We start from the raw sequence: 17,752 nt of genomic DNA, 5'->3' as shown, positions 1-17,752 counted from the left end.
TTCCGTTTAAATTTTATTTAAAAAGAAGGTTATTTTCTTTTGTGAAATGATAGCATCCAGTGGAACATACACATAAAAGAGAGGCCAACTATAAAAAAAAAAAAAAGAGGTAAATTAGAAAGGACGATATGGAATTTGCGTAATAGACAGATTGGATAAATATTTACTGTTTGGCCGAATCCAATAGCTATTAAATAACCTTTTCATAAATAATATTCAAATTGAAGTAATAGCTTAGTTAGCACAAAATACACATCAAAAAATCATAAAAATCTAACTTTAAGCATCAATTTTGTTCTTTCACCTTAAAAGTATCATAATTCTTTTCTGTTTATTTATATATTAAGTTATGTCTTAAATATCAACAATTGCACCTAAAAATAAAATCCTTCAAACACATAAATTCAACTTTGGACGCACATAATCAAATACTCCAACTTATTATACTAATTAATTATTAAATTATATAATTTCGATACATATAAACATAAGTAAATGTCAAATTTTTATCCTTAAGTGAAAAGAAAAAAAAAGAAAGCCTAACTACAAAATATTTTTTTAACTCTCCTCAAATTCAAAAAAACCAAAAAAAGGATCATGAATTGTATCTAAAATTTCAATTAGGACCCCAAAAGATAAAATGTAAGAGCATCTCAGCCTTCTCTTCCATTCTTCTAAGTTTGTAATCATAATCATCAGTGTTGATTCTGAGGGTCTGATCATGACCATTAACAGCAGTTGTTGATCCACTCATCTGCCTCTTACTGACATTATAATTAGGTGGTGGTGCTGATGATGATGCAGAAGGCTCTGTGCCCTTCAGTTGCATGGACTTGAATGCCTTCTCTAACTTGCACACTCTTCCATTACTGCCCATTTTTGCTTGCTTCTCTCTAATTATATTTCTCTTATCTGGTGGGTGGTGATCGGAAAAAGTAAAGAATGATTTGCGATCCAACAAGGGCAGTTGGTTGATTCTTAATTGACTGGGTAGAGCCATGGCCTATTTATAAGTGGAGACATGGTTCGTGTACAAATAAAATGAATACTGTGGTCTGTTTGTCAGTGGTTTTCCTTTGAGAGAAAGTGAGGGTGTGTCAGCTCCCAGATTTATGGGTGCTGGTTTTTTTAAATTCCAAGGTTGTGAATAATCAATGGTTTTGCTCTTTTCTTTTTCTTATATTAGTAATTGTTTTGGAATTTTATTTAGTGAAAGATTTAATCAATAAAATTATAACATTTTTTATTTATTTTTATGTGTCGCTTTCATTTTAAGAGGTAATAAAATAATTAATTTTTAGAATTAGGTCACTATGAGAAAAAAGAAAAAGAAAAAGAAAGAATGGAATGTCTTAATTTATTTATTGAGACTTTTAATAATCCAGTGACTCGAGTTGATATAATAATTTATGGAAAATGAGATGGTTTTGTTACTTTCCACTAAATCTGCTGTGAATTTACTGAAACGCCCTTATACTTTGGTGGGTCTTCATATGAATCGAGGTTTTTTTTTTTTTTTTTGAACCATAATAGGATATTGTAGGCAAAAAATTGCAGACTGAAACAATTGAGTAAGAAATTAAATTTTACTAATAATTAGCTGAATACAAATATAATTAAAAATCGGCAAATGGAAACACCACTTAGTATCACATAATTAATTTATTAATAAGTAAAACGTATTTTTTAAATCTATTAATTATTGAATAATTAAATTATTAATTACTCAATAAAGACTGAAGTTGGTCTTTTTAAAAAATTATTAACTAATAAAATTATTATCTTATTAAAAAAAGAGCCAATTATAATAATAAAGTAATTATAACTTTTTATTAGTTCTATATTAAGTATTACATCATATTAAAAGTGAGTCATAATATTTTATATATATATTAATTTTTTTTCATATTACATTTTTTAATATTTTCTTCAATATACACGTAGTTAAAAAAAATTTACCTGATTGGTCTTGGAGTATAAAGAAAATAAAACATATATCTTGCATTCAAAAGATGATAGATCTAATGATTTTAAAAATGTCTTGAGAGGTAGATTGTTGAATGTTTGCAAAAGGGAAATAAAATTGTTTAACTATATAGTCTTGGTCAATGTATATAAACCATTTTAACTATATACTCTTGACCAAACCACTTAGGCGCTAGGTCTAATGTACTGTGAAAATACATGCCACTCAGCCAAAAAAAAAGATGATTAAGAGTTGGCCGAAATGAGCACTAAGTACTTTTTGAGAAATCTCCTCCAAATCACTGGTATGGCTATCAAATTTAACTATATAGTCTTGGTCAATGTATATAAACCATTTAAAAAAAAAAAAAAAACCTAGGCACCAAGTTTGAATCATGATGGAAGTTTATCTACCATATAAAGGGTTGTTTTATTTTGTTGCTTTCTTTATTGTTATTACTACTAGTCCTGGTGCATGTCAAAGTACTGAAAATCTAATTGAGAAATCTAAATCAGTCTAAACATATACAAAAATCTTACCATGAAATGAATGACATAAAAAGTTGAATTAACCATAGACTGGTTCAGATTTTGTTGCTTTGTTTGTGGAAAGTTAGTCATACATTCTAGTCAAGGTTCCATTGGAAAAAATTAATAAGAAACTAGAGTTCCTTCATTCAAATTAGTAACGAGTCTGCCACCCCAAGAAATGGGGGTCTTGTTCATTGTACTACACATGCTAACTACAATTCTATTTCTCATACTTTTCAAAAAAAAAAATATTATTAAATAATTTTATTATAAATCGAGCAAAATATTTCATAATTCTAAAGACGATTATAGTACGAGAAGGCTTTAATATTAATCGTGCACACCCTATTGTTATCTTTCTTTCTTTCTTTTAGTGTCTTGATTAATGCATGAATAGTTGGTCATTAAGTAAAAGGAAGTGTTGGATTTTCATAAGGTATGTAGAGAATGAGGATTAAATGAACTATGATAGAGAAAAGCTTCTAAGTGTTCAAAGTCAAAATAAAAGTTTTTGAGACTCAGCACAAAATCCAATTTTTGATTTCATAACAGCAAAGGATCACCCTTAATGCAATTGGACAGAAGAAGAAGAAGAAAACAAAGCAGAAGCTTCAATCCTTCCTTCACTCTGATCTTCTTCAATCAGACAATAATCAGTTTTTCCTTGATTTTGTGATTTTAGAAATTTCAAAAATTTAGAAACGACAGTTTCCCAGTGGTGATATTTAATACCTTAATAATTACTCTTCTTTTTTATTCTTAATGGAATTTAATTAATTTGTAATACTCATATGCAACAAAGAGAAAAGAAAAAAAATAAGTATACATCAATTTCTGTACTCAGTCAAACCAAATGCCTTCATTGTATGGTAAAATTATAAACTGGTTTTAATGAATTGGGGCTGAGAGGAGGAGAGGAACAAACAAGAGAAAAAGAAAAGGACGTGCATTATAAATTATAAATTAAAAAGAAAGCTTGTACAACAAAACTAATGGATCTCATTATTTCTTGCCATGAAATAGGAAAAGAAAAAAGGACCCGAAATGACATATACTGGATTCAATTAATTAGCATGTCGAGATGTTTTTTTTTAATCATTTAAAAAAAAAAACTATGATTCTAACATTTGAATTTTAGATGAATTGATCTGTCTATATTTATTTTAAAAGTATTTTAAAATAAAAAAATATCATAAATTTATTTTAAAAAATATATTATGGTTATTTTTCGATTGTTTTTTAATTATTTTACTAGAAAGATACCAAAAATTTTTAAAATATAAAAAAAAGTTATTCAGTTTTTTAAATAATAATAGAAATATATGGATATTTTTTGTTTATTTTTCCTTCATTTTAAGCATCCCTTGCCCAGCCCAAATTGATGAGTGACTAGGCCTAATGCAAATTTGGGCTCCTCCCTCGATGAGTGATAATGTAATGCACTTGCTGTTGCTGCTCGGTAAACAAACAAACATACAAATGTCTTATAATGGCAGCCTAACAATTCAAATGGCATATCATGATCAAAATTGGCAGCTCACACTTGGAAAGATTTCTCATTATCTAAAAGATCTATATAAACAAAAATAGCATTACATTCATCCATTCAATTGGAATGACAAAGGTAATAATCATTTAAAATCTAATAGTACTAGGACCCCAGCAGCTCAAACCCATAACTTTCTCCATTGCAGCCTCTTTCTTCTTCAACTCAGCATTATTTCTAATGATTTCATTAGACATTGCAACTGCTGCCGATGATGAAGAAGACCCAGATGAAGAAACTGTGTTGGCTTGAGCAAATGATCTTATATTGTTCTTGGCATGCTGCTGTAGTGACCTTAGAGTGTAATTCCATCTGCAAATGCCTTGGTCTTTAAGTGCTTCCACTGCTCCAATACTAGCTGCCACTATCCAAGCTTTTCTTGCAGCATTCATTTTTCCTTGATTTCTTGATTCTTGAGTTGGGTTTCTTTTTCTTGATTCTTGATTTGGGTCTGTCGAAAATGGAGAGAATTGGGGATTTTCTGTTTGGTGAGTTAAAAGAAAGGAGAGAAATTGTGTGTATTAGATTGCTTGTGTTGGTGAGGTATATATATATATGAAGAGGGGTAGTGAAAAAACCAGAGGCAATTCAAGTGGAAAAGAAAAAGAAATCCATGGTATTTGGTTAATACAGCAAACTACTCTGCTTTTCTCCGAGTTGTTTTATAGAATCCATGGGCGGTAGCTGCAGGAAATTGGAAACTGAGATATTATTTTAGTATATATTGAAATATATAAATTCAAGACAAAGAAAAATATATATAAAGTAATAAGGAAAGTGTATCGCAAGTGACAACTGTTTTCTTTTCTTTATAATCTAATAATAAAACCTACGGGTTCTTGCCGTGTTGGCTTCTTCTTACTTTTCCTTTCGGTTTAAAGGTCAATTTGCCCCCTCAATTTGAAGTCAATTTCCAATTTATTCAAATTTTTAATTTTTGACCAATTTCACCCACCAATTTGACAGAAACAACCAATTCAGTTCAAATTCTCACAAAATTAAGAGATTGTATTCCACGCGCTCAGTAAAAGTTTAATTAAAAGACCTAATTAATAAGTAAAATTTAATTTAATCCTTAAAACTTTATATTAAGTATCAAACTTAATTAAAATAAAATTACTGAATAATTTAAATTAAATAATAATAACTAATTACTAATTTTTTACCCATTTGATCAAATTATGCTAAAAATATTAGAAACTAAGATTAATTATTTAAAAAACTAATTTTTTTCTAATCTTAATAAAAATTTAAATTTTATGAGTTTAATTTTATTATCTAATTTAATTTTTTATTAAAATTGAAAATGTAATTAGATTTGATTAGACATTATTATTAGATTATATTAACATAAAAAATCTTATTATAAAAATTATATTACTAAGTTTAATATATAATATAAAATTCAATGACTAAAATAAACTTTACTTATTTACTTATTTATTAGACTGAATTGACCGTTTTTACTGAGTTGGTAGCTCAAATCGGCTAAAAATTTTAAAATCTCAGTAATTGGCCATCGACTCAAAATTGAGGAGGCAAATTGACATTTAAATCCTTTCTCCTTTTTCTTTAAAAAAACAATCTAGTCCCTAAACTTATTGCTAGATGTCATATATATAGATTCTTTCTTTTACTAGTTTTTTGAGAAATAAAGTTGAATTTGACACTTTTAACTTTTGGCTAGTTTAGTATTAAATTCTCCACTTTTAGTTCAATTAACACTTACTTTTCACTTTTTGAAGAGCATAAAATACATTCTCTGAAAAGGAAAAAAAGTTTAAGATTTGATCTAATAATATGATTTATTTAATTTTTTTAATTCACTTTTATGCTTAAATTTGCATTATATATAATCTTAGTAGGTTTTGAAAGAATTAGTTGAGAAGCAGAAAAAGGATCCCAAATCTATTAGGGTGTTACCAGAAATCCAAACTTTACCTATTGAAACTCTCACACCATTAATTCTTTCTTTCTGCTATTTCTAATTCTTATGTTTAAATCCATGCATGTCAATCTGGAAACATATATATAAAGACATTGAAAATGTACCAAATTTGTATTATATGTACTCTAAATGACTTTCATAAGTTCTTATAAAGTTATTTACAAATTCAAATTTAGTGTTTCTTATACAAATAAAAAGTTTATTTAAAATTTTAACTTCAACTTTACTCATATTTTGGCCACCCTAATCAATTGCTTTGATTGATGTAATAATATTAGAGTTTTCTTTTTCCCGTTTATATAGAGATATGTTTTCTATAACTTTAACATAATATTCAATATATCTCTTTTTTTAAGAAATTTTTTATTTTAATTATAATAAATAGAAGAATGATATGGATATATAAATGTTTTATGATAAATTCTTAAATAGATTTAATTTATCACGCATATGTAAATTAAATCAATTGCATAGTGACATGTGGTTTTATTTATTGATTATAGTATTTTATTGATTGGATTTTAACTATAAGTTGTTATTGATAATAAATATACCAACCAATGAACATATTACGATTAATAACATGTCACCATCTAAGAATTTTTTATATTTTACACTTTAATATTAATAATTGAAATATATTTTATTATTTAAACTAATAAATACATATCAATTATTTATGATTCGGGTATATAGATACAAACATATAAATAATCTTTCTTTTTTTAATTTCTGACATACCGTTTATTCGTACACTTCTAGTTTTTGTTAAATTTTATGAAAACAAAAACAATTCAAACAAATACATAAAACAATACGGGAGACTTAAATTTCCAAAATATATACGTATAATCACTAGCTGTGGGATAGGCACCACCATTTTGTGCTTTTCTTAAGGCTAAATTTAGAGATTGACATCTCTAATCATCATATTCAACTTTATGTATTGAGATTATTATTATTAAGAAAAACACATCTAAAATTCTTGGCTACATCGGTTAAAACCTTATAGTATTGGGACCCAAACATCCCAAATGCAAAATTTTCTCCAAGGATTCCTCTTGTTTCTTCAACTTAACATCTCCAATATTGATCTCATTAGCCATGGATGAACAAGACAAATAAGAAGAAGAAGAAAGAATCCTGAAGGGTTGAGCCAAGGTTCTTAAATTATTCTTGGCATGCTGTTCTAATGATCTTAAAACAGAATTCCATCTGCAAATTCCTTGATCTTTCATTACCTCTACTGTGCCAATACTGGCTGCCACTATCCAAACTCCACTTGTTACATTCATTTTCTTTATCCTTTGCTTTGAGATAAAGAAAAAGAATGTCTAGCAATTGGGGGGTCTCTCTCTTTATATAAGCAAACGGTTTGTGGGTTTTTTCATATGAGGTTAATGAAGAAGCATTGAGAGTTCCTCCAACTGTTTAGGAAATGGCTCCAATTATTTGTGTACCAAAACCTTAATTATTGCTCGGAATATGTACAAAATAATGAATATATTTGCATGTCAAGGAATATGATTGATACATACTGAAAAATTCTAGCCTAATGTTTACCAACATCATCTCATATGAATTATGGGATTCATAATAAACTTACATCTATATTCATATAAAATAGTTAATTATGAAAAATATTCTGGATAAATTTTTTTCGAGAGGTATATATTTACAGCAGAAGATAGAAACTGACCTTTTTAGTAAGAAAATCATTATATATATATATATATATAAATTAATATATCTTGAAAACTTAGAATAGTTATTTATTAGTATATTAATTATTATATAAAGATGAATTATATTCTAACTGAAATTTAATTTTTAATTCAATAAGTGATTATTAAAAAGTGGATATATACTCTAAAAATACATTTAATATCTTTCTTTATCATTAAGGAATAAAATACATTTAGTTTTTTTTTTTCTAAATTTATAAATTTTTTAATCCAAACATTTGTATATTTGGCTCAAATTACTCTTACTTTAAAAAAAAATTTGAAAGAGTGAGAGTTTGTATTTTATTTAAATATCAATTTATAATTTAATTTAAATAATTTAATATAAAAAATTAATATTTTTTTATTTTTATTCCATCTACTTTCTTTCTAAGGAGTTTATAACTTAGTTTCTCATTTTTGTAAGAAATGGTGCTAATTTAAACTAAATATATAAAGATTTGAGCTAAAATGTCTAAAAATTTTAAAAGAATTAAATTAAACTCGAACAATAAATTAATTGCTAAATTAAACTTTATTCTTGTCAATAATAACAAAACTAGTTTTACTTGTTCATATTTTCTTTTTTCATTGAAATATCCCTTTAATAATTAAAAGAAAATATTACTAAAATTTATTAATTATTGAATAATAGGATTATTAATTACATAGCATGGTACTTTTTTATATAATTTATTAATTAATAAAATTATTAATTTATTAAATACTATATATAAAAGGGAATCTTTCAAAAATACTTTAAAAAAAATACTATTTTTAAACTTTTTTTCAAAAAATTTGGTGTGGTTATTTTTTATTTTTCTTTGATTTTTTTATCAAAAAAAAAAAAAACAGAACACAGCCAACACCGTATTTTTTAAAAGAATAAAAAAAGTAATATTTTTTATGTTTGTGTACAGTGAAAATAAGCAACAAAATTTACATTGCATTTTTGATAAAAAAAAATTAAAAATACGGGTATTTTTATTATTTTTCTATATAACAAGGTAGACAGTAGTCTAAAACAGTAGACTAATGATCTATTAAGTTTCTGTTTTATATCGTAATAAAAAAAAACATTTTACTTCTTATTATTTGAAATTGACTAAATAAATAATTATCTCAACTAATCAGACTTAAACCATTGGTCTTTTTTATATACATTTTTTTGGTTAATTGAATTTTAATTAATGTGAACCTGTAATCCAATAGGTTCGGAAATGAATTCCCTATCACTACATAAAATGTTGTCAGTTTAAGAAATAATCATCTTGTAAATAAGAAAAATTAGGTGGTTTGAGTTGGTTGGCTTTCAGTTTAAATCAACATAATTATTGAATTAACTTTTAATTTGATTAAACATTTGTGTATCTCAATTTTACAGTTTATTAATTAGGCCTTATATTAGCATTTTATCTTAAAACTTTTAAGAAATTATTGATTTTAGTTATAAACTAATATTATAATCTTATTTTAACTAAAATCTTAAGCATTTCAAAATTAATTATCTTTTGAATCACTTCTAACTTATTTTGAAATTTATTATAAAAATTAAATCATAAATATATTACTAAATACATTAAAGAAATTAGAAACCTAGCTAACAATAATTTTGTTTTTTTATAAGAAAATCATATTTTATATATGTAAAATTAAAAAAAAAATATATAATAAAATAATATTAATTAGTCTTAAATATATGTGTTCATAAAAACTATATATCTTGGGTTGGTTTGGTTGTTAATCCTCTTAAACCGCAAATCGATTTGGTTGGGTTTGGACTGTTTAAGATTTTCTTTGTAGAGCTCCTAGCAATTAATCTAATTTAATCTACGAAAGAAAAGACTATAAACTTGTGCTTTGAACAAGAATTAACAGTACAGAGTGGGAGGCTCTCAGTTGGGACCCAAGAACTCAAATACATAACAGTTCTAAGTGACTCTTCAGATTTTGTAATCTGATCGTTTCCAAGCTTCTTAGTCAACAGGGCAGAAGAAGAAGAAGAAGAAGAAGAAGACGGTAGAGAAAGCTTCTTATTAGCTTGAGAGTAAGATCTGATGTTGGTCTTAGCATGTTGCTGAATTGATCTTAATGCATAGTTCCATCTGCACAAGCCTTGATCTTTCAATGCCTCTACTACTCCTATACTTGCTGCTACCATCCAAGCTCTGCTTGTTGAACTCATGGTGATAATGATGATGATGATGATTTTTCACCTTTCCTGTTGATATATAGATCAAACTGAATCAAGTTTTGAGAAGAGAATGAGAAACAGATGTGTATTTTTCTTGATCTTTTGTCCTTTTGAATTGAGGAATTGAAGTGTGAGGGAGGTCTTCTATATATATAGAAAAGGGTTTATTAATTAATTAAAGAAAACCAAGAAAGTGACAGAAAAGTTGGTGGTTTGGAAAAAAAAAAACCAGAGGCAGAGATCGTTTTACTTGTAGAATTGGTATAAAGCCAATTGTATTCCTCTCTTGCTTGGCCTTTTGGCCAGTTGTATTTTTCTATTAGGCCACTGGTTTTACTCATTTGTGACATTGAATTGAGACTTTCTCTCCGTGTGTGTGTGTCTGTGAAGGAGGGAGTGAAGGAGAAGAGACAAAATTGGTGATGGGGTGTGGGCTCAGCTAATTTTTATCTGTTTAATTTGTTTCATAATGTAATAGTTCAAGCAATAGTTTTACTGTTAAGCACCTTTTTTTTTGTTTTGTCTTAAACCAAATTAGAGGAACTTTTGAGCTAACTCATCCTTTTCCTGTTGGCTGTGCTTGTAGTGCATCAAGTTGGGAAATCAGGACTTATGTTTTGGCAACTCCCTTTATCTTGTTAGAAACTTTTCTGATGCATCAATCTAAATTAATCTTATCAACTGAAGAGACTATTATCAAGAAACAGTAAAGTCTTTATAAATGATTTGAAACAGCCCAAGAAATAATGGGTCTCACCCAATCTGGAGTTATAGCAGATTATATAAGAAAAAGTCTGGCTAACCATAGCAGCATCATTTTCTGCTAATTGGGAAGTCATAGAACTTGAATGTAAATCATGATTATATATGTATAAGAAAGCAATAATTCGTTTATTAGCATAGAGAGACCAATAGCAGGTATAAACCAATGGTTTCTTTTGAAATTCAACCTCATCTTTTGCACTTTATGTTGCAAATAAATATTTCCTTTTTGATTCATATGGAAGCCTCAACAGGTTATAGACTAAGCAAGAGGAGATAGTCATATCTCTATACTTATCATAAATATATTAACTCATTAAGTGCATAGATAGAATTTGAATTAAATTTCTATCAATTGAATTAAATTTCTCAAGTCCGAAAGTTTGTTGCAGGTAAGTAGAGCAAAAACCATTGTATCTAATGTTTTGTTGTACTTAAATAAAATTTGATTATGCAACAATTAACACATTCAATTATGGAGTCATCTCTTAGGATAAGAGTTTCTGCTTCCCCTAGCTGACCCTTTTCATATCTTTTTTGGCTTTGCCTGTTACCCCCTTAACAGAGAGTGCGGTACCTACTACAATTTCGGCAAAATCTATATTAGGAGTTGAAACAAGATGCAGGAGAACAGAAAAATTATAGCCATAAAAACTTTTAAATCAAAACTGGAATTGCATTTATGGATATGTATATTTACAGATTACACGAGGGGTTCAATTAGGGCCCCAACAGCTTAAATACATAACAGTTCTAAGTGATTCTTCAGACCTCTTCAATTTCTCATCTTTAAGATTCTTAGACACAGCAGAAGAAGAAAGTGGAGAAAGCATTTTAGGGTGTTGAGAATATGATCTTCTGATATTGTTCTTGGCATGTTGCTGAATTGATCTCAAGGCATAGTTCCATCTACACAACCCTTGATCTTTCAATGCCTCCACTACTCCTATACTTGCTGCCACCATCCAAGCTCTGCTTGTTGAACTCATGCTGATAACTTCTTGTGTGTCAACTGATAAACTAGAACTGGAAATAGCTTTCTGCTTGATGTGAGATGCTTAATTCGCTGTATGAATTTGTTGTGGGATATGGAATGTGTTCTTGTACTTATATAGAGATAAATTGACAGAAAGATATACCAGCAAAGGTTCCACCAGTAGTTTAGGGAAGCCAGCAGTTTTTAGCAAATGGTATTATTAAAACAAGCTCCAACTATCATTGAGTGCTGACTGAGACAGCAATGAGAGCGAGACCGATACTATAATAATGAAGGGGTAATTGCAATTTACCCCCCTTGAGTTTTGTCATATTATAATAATCAGGAATTTACTTTTTAATATTACATTAAAACCATTTTATAGTCTGTAATAATATAGTGGTTCCCTCTTCTGTTGCTTATTCTGTTTATTTTGTTGTTAAGTTGAAAGAATACAAATTGCCTCTAATTCACTGAAATTAAATAAAATATTAATTTTCTTTGAAATCTTTCATATTACTCTAGTTAGTCCCTCAATTTACTTTATTATACTAAACTTCTATGTAATTTGTCATAAAATATTAGTTTATCATATTATATTTTTTATTTATAATATAAAGTTTTTAAGTTTCAAAACTATAGGTTAAGATTTTAAATAAAATACTGAAATAATTATTTTATAGTTTAATTGATTTTTTGAAATTTATAAAAATATTTAAGACAGTGTAAATAAATTATAAATACACTAAGAAGTCTAAAAATGAATCTTTAAATAATTACTAAAAATTATAATATTGAAATACATAATTCTACTAAGAGGTAATTACTTTTATTGACTATTTTAAGTATTTTGATTTCTATATACTTATGTAATAATTACTATTTTACATCCTTTTTTTTAATTATTTTCATAAATTTAAATAATTCAATTATAATATAAATTTCAAGTAAATATAATATGTATAATAAAACAATATTTTTCTTGAAAAATTCCAAAGTTGAAGAATTTAGTCAAAAACTGAATATAAATATTAAATGTAAATTTTTGATTGAAATATTTCAGCCTGAAATTAATTAAAAAATTAATAGAAGAGATAATAGTATATTTCCATAAACTACTATAGAAATTTAATATAATATAGAAAGATGAGAGACTAATTAGTGTAATATGATAAATTATAAAGAAAAAATAATAATTATCCATTTATTTTTATTTAGTTAATTAGAATTTTTTTTTATTTTGATTTAATAATAAAATTATCAGAAATATTAATAGAACGGAGAAGTATAATATGTTGTGATGAACTAAAAAGAAAAGTTTAGTAATATAAAAAATCTCAAACGGCAAATTATAGCGAGTGGTGGAGAAGGATCGCAAAGAAAAGGGTGCCTCTGTTAACAAAAACTTGTTTTGTATTCTTGTTCAGAGAACCCGAAAAGGATGTGGGATTCAGATTTCACGTTACTTATTAGAAATCTGATCAATTTTTAATAATTTGGACAGACCATCGCCTGTAACAGAAATTTAAGTAATTAAAAGGATAAATTAAAATATCAATATCAATCCAAAATATAGATCAAATTTTTAATATTAACTTAATTATTTACCAATGCAAATTTGATATAGATTTTAATCCAATTTATTATTTGAAAATTAGAAATTTATCGATCTAATTCAATCCACAAGGCTAAAGAAATTAATCCAATTCAACTTATAGTTGAGGATCAAATTAAACTAAATTATGCGGATTTAATTTTATATATTTTTACTTTTGAATGAACCACTCTTAAGAAATTCAATAGTTTCTTTTAAATTTTAATATTTTGCAAAGCAATTAAATTTGTATAATATAATAATAAAAATTATTTGCATAGAAAATAATAAAAGAATTTCTTATAACACCTTCGTACAACAATCCAAAGCAATCAAATTATATGCTTCTAGCAACATACATCAAAACTAATGAATAAAATATGACCAATCAAAGGAATTAAGGGAGAAAAAGAAGAAAAACTTCAACCAAGGCTAAATATAAGAACACAACACTAATTCAGGGAAAAACTATATTATAAGGTGGACGGGCCACTGCCCCCTTAAAAAATATTACTTATATTAATATATAAATTTGCAATATATAAACCTCCTCTCTAAAAATAAGAAACAGTCTTCCTCCTTAAACTATTAAAAATAATACCTAAAATTTACAATTTTTATATGCCTTTGTTTTAAAGATCGAATTCAACCCGCCAATTCAATTGATTCAATCAAAATTATTAGTTAATCCGGTCTAACCGTCTATAATTGACAGGTTTATATTATGTATATATTATTTATGGTATTTTAGTGCTTTAATAGTATGTTTTATATATATAATATGCTAAAAATATATACATTCACCTCACTTAAGTTTTATTGTCTAATTTTAAATAATATTAGCAAAGAGAGAAAAATATAGAAAAAAATACTCAATAAAGGGCTTAATTAGATATATTCGTATCAAAGTCCAAAATCAAAATGCATAGACTGCTATTTGCTGGGCTAGTCAAATTATACAAGGCCCAATGGAGATTAATTAGTCTTTTGTAATTATGGAACACTAATAGTTATTTGTTTATTTAGAATAGTTAAGAGTCGTAGAAAATAACTCTTAGAAGTCTTATACTTAAAGTAGAACTTTTCTCTATATATATCTTTACAAGCCTAGTTCTAAAGAGAGGAGATGTCTCTCTTATATGCTATTTGCTACATCTTCCATATGCATCTGTCCACCATTATTTTCACTACAGCTCATTTCCTATAAATACCTTAATTTTATTTTTCATTGTTCTTTTAAGATTTAAGAAGCTTTTCAAGAAATAGAGAGTGATAACCAATAATCTTCTTACTTGAAGAATTCTGAATTCAGAGGGAGCTTTGATTTTCTGTTTTATTTTTATGTCTTTCTATTTAATACCATGATCATTGGATTAAATATGTTAGACTAGTTTTCATAAGATTTAATTTAGCTTTTCTACTTTTGTATGAACCTTATTATTTACTTATTTAATGAGTGATTTCTTTACCTTCATATCTTTATTAGTTTCAGTTGTTATTGTTAGTTAACCATCATATTAATTCAATAATAATAATTGTTATGAAAATATTAAGGTTGAAGGTATTATAGACACCATCTTTGCCTCAATCTATCTTGATAGAAAAAACTTTAGTTGCATTATTAGCTTGAGTGATTAAAGAAAAATGCATATAACTGTTTCATTCATTAGATCTAGCCTTAAAATACAACAAAGAAATTACTAAGTGATTGTTAGGCTAAATACTATCTTTAGCATATAGTTTTCATATATCATATCATTGCATATTTACTTTATAGTATATTATATTTTACTTTATGAATATTATTCTATTTTCTCAAAATACTAATTTAGAGTATTTAGATTTACTTTTATTGTTTGTGTTGATAATTAATCTATATAATAAGTAGCTTCATAGTTCTTTGAGAGATCGACCTCGTGGTGAATTTATCACTATAAAAACGATTCGTGTACTTGCGAGTACTAATTTAGATATATCAATGATAACTAGATTTATAATAAAATCAGACTGAACTTATTTAAATCAAATAAATTGAAAAAATCAATTTAACTATTACATATATTTATAAAAAATTTAAAAAATACAACACCAAAGAAAAGTAATAGTTTTTGTTTGTCTATTACAATTTACATTTTTCAAAAAAAAAATTATTGCTTATAATTAACCTTAACATTCCAACTACAACTTTTTTTAACAATATTTTAAATTAAGTTAATTAAGGTCTTTAAGTTTTGTCATATTGCACTAATAGGTCTTTCTATTTTTAATAATTACTTATAACATCACTCTCATTTAATAAAATTAACCGGGTAAATAGCTTCGTTCGTGCTAATTTAGCCTATATTTCGAATTAGCGCTAATACATTTTTTTTGTACTAAAATTCTGATTTTTGTTATAAACCATGATACTCATTAGAAATCTATTTAATTTTTGATGACATGGAGGGGGAAACTCAATATTAGTATTTTACTCACTGTTCACATCACACTTGGCTTTAGATTAATTGTTCTGTTGGTACTAAAGCTTTGCCACTTATATTTAAACAGTATCAATTCTTCAATTTATTTATTTTTAAATACACCTATTATTTATATTTTAATTTATGGTATGGATTTTGGAAATTTTTATTGATATGTTAGTTAATGTCATACTTAGATGAATTTTCAGTTGCCACATAAAAAAAAAATACTACTGATGTTACCAAGAGTATAAAATAACAATAATATAGTTCATTTTAAGGAATGACATTATATATAATTTTGTTAATTAAGTTTGCAGGTAATAGTCAATATATTTTAAAATAATTGGGTTCATATGGAAGATTTCGACGAGACATGGATTGATATGATTGGACTTGATAACTTTTGTTTCTCCAGAGATATTCTTCTTTTTTTTTTTTTAATAAATTTCAATTGTAAGGAATCCATGAGAAGGAAGAATGGGTACATGGTTTAATGCCTTTTGGATATAAAAGAACTTGGAAATCAGTCCTCTTTACAAATAATAGTTGGATGTATAAGTACCATTAGCATGATCAAAGTAGGTAATTAACAAGTTAAGTCCATCACTTATCAAATATAATATCCTCAGGCTTCTTTGTAATACGGAACTTAATTTTATTTCGCTTATTGCTGTGAAATATTGGTTATTTTTATTTTTTACAAACGAGTATTGGAATTGTTTTAAAGACTACGGAGGTACAGAATCTCAACGTTTATTTCTATAAATGGAAATATATGTATTCGCCTTACTAGCCGTTGTTCATTAATGATTCTAATGAGAATTGGCATCATATGGTTGCTCCAATTTAATTATATTATAATGCAAGTAAATACAAGCACTAGACAACTCATGACCCCCCACAAGGATCATATATATATATATGTATATATCACTTCATTTTGGCTGGGTTATTATTTATGACATCATTGATCGTATAAATCCTAATAAATATATTCGCGGTAGTGCCTCATGCAAGATGCGTGTGACAGACCATACACATTTTACACACGGTCCATACACGTCAAAAATAAGACCCTTGTTTATCCAATTATTGATAGATCACAAGATTAATTACTATATCTAGTAATATAGATATAACATACCTAATATAAATTAAAAATTACTATTAGTTATGAGATTTAGGTTAAAATTCCAACTGGGAATATTTGAATGAAGTAGAGCTCATAGGTGAAATTTGAAATATCATTAGGGTTGTCTGTGTATGCAATCGACTGGGTTCACTGTAACTGCATCTTGCATGAGGCACTACCGCGAATATATTTATTAGGATTTATACGATCAATGATGTCATAAATAATAACCTAGCCAAAATGAAGTGATATATACATATATATATATGATCCTTGTGGGGGGTCATGAGTTGTCTAGTGCTTATGTATTTACTTGCATTATAATATAATTAAATTGGAGCAACCATATGATGCCAATTCTCATTAGAATCATTAATGAACAACGGCTAGTGAGGCGAATACATATATTTCCATTTATAGAAATAAACGTTGAGATTCTGTATCTCCGTAGTCTTTAAAACAATTCCAATACTCGTTTGTAAAAAATAAAAATAACCAATATTTCACAGCAATAAGCGAAATAAAATTAAGTTCCGTATTACAAAGAAGCCTGAGGATATTATATTTGACAAGTGATGGACTTAACTTGTTAATTACCTACTTTGATCATGCTAATGGTACTTATACATCCAACTATTATTTGTAAAGAGGACTGATTTCCAAGTTCTTTTATATCCAAAAGGCATTAAACCATGTACCCATTCTTCCTTCTCATGGATTCCTTACAATTGAAATTTATTAAAAAAAAAAGAAGAATATCTTTGGAGAAACAAAAGGTACCAAGTCCAATCATATCAATCCATGTCTCGTCGAAATCTTCCATATGAACCCAATTATTTTAAAATATATTGACTATTACCTGCAAACTTAATTAATAAAATTATATATAATGTCATTCCTTATAAATCAATAAAATAA

General features: G+C 26.7%; 3 protein-coding genes across 3 annotated transcripts; all 3 read right to left on the bottom strand.

Annotated features, from left to right (window-relative positions):
* Positions 1–4,025: 4,025 nt before the first annotated feature.
* LOC8282436 lies at positions 4,026–4,741 on the bottom strand. The gene has a single exon (XM_015723366.3). The coding sequence runs from the start codon at positions 4,432–4,434 to the stop codon at positions 4,132–4,134; it is 303 nt and encodes a 100-aa protein (XP_015578852.1). The 5' UTR covers positions 4,435–4,741; the 3' UTR covers positions 4,026–4,131.
* A 4,797-nt stretch (positions 4,742–9,538) lies between these two features.
* LOC8282438 lies at positions 9,539–10,112 on the bottom strand. Its single transcript, XM_002525725.4, has one exon. It carries the CDS (start codon positions 9,897–9,899, stop codon positions 9,540–9,542), a length of 360 nt encoding a protein of 119 aa, XP_002525771.1. The 5' UTR covers positions 9,900–10,112; the 3' UTR covers position 9,539.
* A 1,213-nt stretch (positions 10,113–11,325) lies between these two features.
* Positions 11,326–11,825, bottom strand: LOC8282439. Its single transcript, XM_002525726.4, has one exon. It carries the CDS (start codon positions 11,657–11,659, stop codon positions 11,387–11,389), a length of 273 nt encoding a protein of 90 aa, XP_002525772.1. The 5' UTR covers positions 11,660–11,825; the 3' UTR covers positions 11,326–11,386.
* Positions 11,826–17,752: the final 5,927 nt, after the last annotated feature.

This window comes from Ricinus communis, chromosome 9 (genome assembly GCF_019578655.1).
Source record: "Ricinus communis isolate WT05 ecotype wild-type chromosome 9, ASM1957865v1, whole genome shotgun sequence".
Lineage (NCBI taxonomy): Eukaryota > Viridiplantae > Streptophyta > Magnoliopsida > Malpighiales > Euphorbiaceae > Ricinus > Ricinus communis.
This window is presented reverse-complemented; position numbering and strand designations above follow the sequence as displayed.

Coding starts and splice junctions, on each gene's coding strand:
- LOC8282438 (XM_002525725.4), bottom strand. CDS start 9,899: ATGAGTTCAACAAGCAGAGCTTGGATGGTAGCAGCAAGTATAGGAGTA.
- LOC8282439 (XM_002525726.4), bottom strand. CDS start 11,659: ATGAGTTCAACAAGCAGAGCTTGGATGGTGGCAGCAAGTATAGGAGTA.
- LOC8282436 (XM_015723366.3), bottom strand. CDS start 4,434: ATGAATGCTGCAAGAAAAGCTTGGATAGTGGCAGCTAGTATTGGAGCA.